The 4,890-nt window shown below is 54.4% G+C and overlaps 1 protein-coding gene across 2 annotated transcripts in view; it reads left to right on the plus strand.

Moving 5' to 3' along the window:
• Positions 1-523: 523 nt before the first annotated feature.
• Positions 524-4,890, plus strand: part of TEF (thyrotrophic embryonic factor) — an 18,012-nt gene continuing 13,645 nt past the window's right edge. For both annotated transcript variants that reach the window (XM_009321918.1, XM_009321926.1), the window contains exon 1: positions 524-835. In XM_009321918.1, coding sequence (XP_009320193.1) covers positions 733-835 — 103 coding nt within the window. In that variant the 5' untranslated portion in view covers positions 524-732. The remainder of the gene's footprint in view (positions 836-4,890) is intronic.

The raw sequence follows: 4,890 nt of genomic DNA on the forward strand, positions 1-4,890 counted from the left end.
TTCTGATAAAACTCTGTGTCACTTATGAAGAGAAATTCTGCATTTTGGGGATGATGAACACTTGATAAGAAAGATGGCTTATGCTGTTATCAGTATTGACTTAGGAGGGACACGCAGTAAGTGTTGCATCATATACAAACATTGTCACTCTCTGCATCTCAGAGAGCTGAAAAGTTAGCAGGCAGATGCAGACAGCGTGTGTATCTCCGCGGGGCAGCCTGCGCAGCTCGGAGCTCCTCGGAGCCTCCCCAGAGCCCTTCAGAGGATCCCTTTGCTGTTGCATTTGCAGCCGTGTGTGCCCCTGACAGCGCTTGCTTGCTTGCCTTTTTTTTTCCCCCAACGTGTATATTTGTTATAACACCTTGGGAAGGAAAAGGGTGCTGCCTTTGCAAAGTTAGATAACCGGCCCAGTTCTTTGCTGCCGGATTGGCTGGGAGAGGCCCTGTAAAACCACGCTGGCCAGCTGCCCGGCCCAGCCCTATGAGGCTGCAAGCTATTTCCACAATTGGCCACTTCAGAGTGGGAGAGGGGGCGGTGAAGACAGCTGGGCAAACTGCATCTCCGCCAGGCTGCTTCCCTTCCTCCTTGTTTTTTCTCAGCAGGAGTGGTTTGGCAAGCCTGCTCCGGGTGCCTCCGAGCCCTTCTCGCAACGCCCAGGTGAGTGGGGGGTAGCGTTGGCAGCCAGGCACCTGGCCCTCCCTTAGCCGTGCTAGCTCATTCCCAGGACAGGACATGTCAAGCTGCAACAGCCCCAGGGGCCCCGCTGCCCTGGACTTTCCGGAAGTCCTGAAGTCCCTGCTGGAGTACTCCTTACCCTGGACCAACAAGATGACAGGTAGGATTGAGGGAACGCGTGCTGGGGTTTCTGTTTTGATTTCTCCTTCCCATCCTTAAGTTGCAAGGTGAGAAGGGGGCAGAAGATCTTGTTTGCTGCAAGCCCTTCAAGGGTGTGTTTCCCCCAAGTGTCCAAGTCAGACGGGGAGTTCTGGCACCGAGCATGTTGTGCAGCTAGGAGGAAAAACGGCAGCAATGGATTGATTACAAAATCAGTCAAGAGTGCTGAGCTCCTGATCCTTTTAATCTCTGCACTCAGCTACTTCTTGGAAACCCTCAAAGCTTTGTGCACAAAGAAGGCTTGGGCACAAATCTCCGTGCTCATGTAGGAGCGACTTCCAGGATTGCCATCCAGGTTAATAACTGCTGAGCCTCCAGACACGTGCCTCTTCCTGGACGCAGACTGTCCAGGGAGCCTGGCCCGCATGGGGCAGGCTGACTCCATGCAAACTTTGTGTTTGATGCTGCAGTTGTTTATCAGTGGAAAGCTGGGGTGGGGAACACAGCAAATGTTGTGTTTTCTTTGCAAGAGCACTTCTGTACTCCTAGGTTTTTCCACTCTCTGTGCAGCATCCTAGAAAACAAATGGAAAGGACCCGGGATGTTATTTAGTCTGGGCTTCTGCCATGCTGAACACTTCGCTCTCGCTGGACTGATCACTTCTCTATTGCTCGGCATGCTTCAAGGGCCCATCGCACAACTCGGGGACTCTCTGGTTTTGGATAGGATGCCACACGCCCTTGGCAAGCTGCTTTTTGGTTGTTGTGTTTCAATGTTGGCTGCTGAGTGCTGGGGAGGTGTGTGGGAACACCTCGGCTCAACAAGCTCATGTCTAGGCACGAGTGAGTTGAACTCACAGAAACAAACATGCAGTGAGCTTGCTCTTCTGTAGGGAGTTGCTACCAGGACACGCAGACGGCTCTGCAGTCTTGAGGGGCAGTGTGATCCAGGAGGTGGGAGCAGAAAAGCCGGATGCACAATGTGGAGTGGGATCCTGCTCTCGCTCCGAGGTCAACAGGAGAAAAGGCTGCTGCTGCAGCAGTAAAGCATTCGTGGCAGGAAAGGCAGATGCCTACACCTGCTGGAATACAGCAAGCCCTGTGGCACCCGCACAGCTCCCTGTGGGAAACGGGTTAATAGGGCAAGGGGAGCTGCCGTACCCCCTCAGGGGCTGATTTTGTCCCATTGCTCCACTGCGCCCACCTGTGAGCCGGCTCTCTCCTTTGCTGAGACTTTACCCGCTAACAGGTGTGTTTACGTATCACACAGTATGAAGCTGTGTGTGGGGACCAGGGCATGTTTTCCGAGCTGACTGATACCCAGGTAGAAAGCAGACCTGGCTGGGAGGAGGCAGTAACAGCCAAGGGAGGCTCACGTGGCGCAGAGCCTTGCTGTGGCTAAGCTGGAGTTTGGCTGCCTCTCTGGGACCTCTGGTCTCCACATCCAAGTGGATTGAATTAATCCAAGGGAGGAGCGCTGGCAGGATTTATCTGTTTGGCAAGAGTTGAAGTGGGGGGGTAGAAGGGGGATCAATGATTTGCAGAGGGAATAATTTAGTCTTAACTCAGTGTGGCTTATTTGGCAGCTGAGGGTGCTGTTCTGTGGCAGCTTTCTTCCGCAGCCCCAGGACCACCCTGCCTCTCAGCATCACCTCCCGTAACCCTTAGAATTGTCCTTATAATGCCACTTCCCTCCCCAGGCCAGTGTTCCTGTCATGGTCCTCTTCCCACAGAGCTCAGTTCTCTCCTTCTGGGTCTCCATACCTACACACCAGTCATCTGGATTTGCTGGGTCTCAGGCCTCTGTCTGAAATGTGTTCTGCTATTCAAACCTCCCAGTGGGGCTTGTTGTACGTGTCCCCCCACACTCTGTGCCTAGTGCTGGGCTGCTTCTTGCATGCCTCCCTGCAGCATCAGAGCTGGGCTGTTCTGCATCATCTGGCCCTGACAAGACTCCCAGCAGTAACAGCCAAGGCCACTGCATTCCTCTCCTCACGTCTCATTGTCCTCCTCTCTCCCTTCTCAGCTGCAGAGCAAAAGAGAAATTGTAAAAATCCAGGCAGATCCCAGCTTAACCAAGAAGGTACAGCTGATGGTGCAGTGCTCACTTTCTGCTGGCAGTGGCTTGAGCCCCTAATCCCCATAGGCGGCAAGGAAAAGCTCTCAGAGCAACCTCCCTCCTAGCTGGCAGGGCAGGGCTGATGCCCGAGCAGGGTGCTGTGAGAGGGAACCCACAGGAATGCTCCCCAGGAACTCACTCCTGCCTTCAGGCCGAGCAGCTAACACTGTACAGGCTAAACCCTCTCCAAGCAAAGTCACAACCCAGTGGTGGTGCAGAACAAACCTTCGCGCAGTGGAGCTTGGGTGGAAATGTGCTGGAGGAAGAATATGGCTTTTGCTAAAGGCAAAAGCCCTGGAGTAAAGGCTGCTGAGTGGGTTTAATAACCTCCATTCATATGGACGTTACCCAGCAAAGGAGTTGCCATTGAGATCTGCAGGGGAGATGCTCACAGAGCCTGTTCCTTGAAGGAGTGCTGTACAGTACTGAGACTCAGCATCATCCCCGGGGGCCTCCAGCATCAACAACAATGGAACAAAGTGACCATGAGAGCCGTAACTGAATGGGAAGCCTGTGGCCTGCCCCGCTTTGGCTACGTCCCCTTGCCCTGTTCCTAGAAGATGGCCCTTCCTGGCCTCACTAGGCTGTGTTCTCTATCATCTACCACCTACCACTAGCTGTTTCCCAGGCAAAAGCATCGCTGCGAGCCCACTGCCCCTTGCTGAGCTGTGTGTGCTGCCTCTGTCATGTGTGGTCCGACATCTGTGTTTCATTGCCCCGTGTGAAGTGGCATCTCCCTTTCACGCATGTGCTTTTTTCTTCATCCGGCTGAGCTTGGCAAGGCAGAGGGAGTCTGCAGAGGGCAATCAGCAGCCCTGGAGCATGCTGGGCAGCGGAGCATGACCTGTTCTGCCTGCTTCTTGCAGCTGGATTTATCAGCCTTGATAAACACTGCATTAACACGCTCTGTTCCAGCCTGTATTAACAAAGCAGCCCTTTCCCAGCTCCCCGATGGGCAGCACGCGTGCAGGAGCTGTGTCAGGAGTCCTACCCCTGCCCACTGCAAAGCAGGCAGCAGATTCAGCCTATGCAAGAGAAGTAGCTGGCAGGTAGGGCAGCTCCCTGCCTGCCCAGGTTGGATGGAGGCATCCCCTGGTCCTCGTTGCAGCAAGGCAACGGAGGAAAGCACCAACCCCACGTGACTTCCAATCCGTTGCTTTTCCTGGGACGCGTGGGGAGGATTTCAGACCTGATTTTGTATCACAAACACCATCAGGGTTTGTTAGCAAGGGTCAGGTCAAATTGTGCCTTGCCACCGAAATGGTATGTCCGAGGTTTGTGGAGGGGCAGCTGAACCAAGCAGATGCCCGAGTGTCTACCCGGGAGGAAGAGGTCCCTTTTCTGCTGGCACTTAGGGGGACATCTCCACCCTGGCACCTGTGGCTCTGTTGGGTGCGGATGGGGCCATCCCAGGGAGGTTGCGCACCCTTTCCTTTCCCCACTCACAGCACTATGCAGTAGGTTTACTGCAGCCGGCCCTTCTGCAGCAAGAGGCAACAACTGCTGATAGGGGAAGCCTGTGGCTGTAGCGTCTGTCACTTCTGCAAGCTTATTCATTGTGCAGGAGAAGCTCCTCAGTATCCGCCTGTTTTTGGGGATGAACTTGGCAACATTTGCTCCCTTTGTATGTTCAGAAGCTTAAATCCCAGCATGGCATGCCTGCTGCTGGAACAGGGGGACTGGTTGGGGAATCACAAGGAATTGCTTGTGATTGTGAAAACTTGGAGAGACCCCCCCCCCCAACCAAGGCCCCAGCCAGCCCAGCAGCCGCAGTGAAGTCCTTCTCCCTGCTAACGTTATATAGGGCACGCCGCTGCAGCTGCTGCTGGCATGATGTAGGACAGAGGGGGATTAAATCCAGGTCATGTGGGAAAGGTGATCTCGGGATCCTCAACGAGGATATTCAAGGACCGGCGGGAGCGCTGGCACCCGCGGCGG

The sequence above is a fragment of the Pygoscelis adeliae genome, unplaced genomic scaffold (genome assembly GCF_000699105.1).
Source record: "Pygoscelis adeliae isolate BGI_AS28 unplaced genomic scaffold, ASM69910v1 Scaffold60, whole genome shotgun sequence".
NCBI classification, from domain to species: Eukaryota; Metazoa; Chordata; class Aves; order Sphenisciformes; family Spheniscidae; genus Pygoscelis; species Pygoscelis adeliae.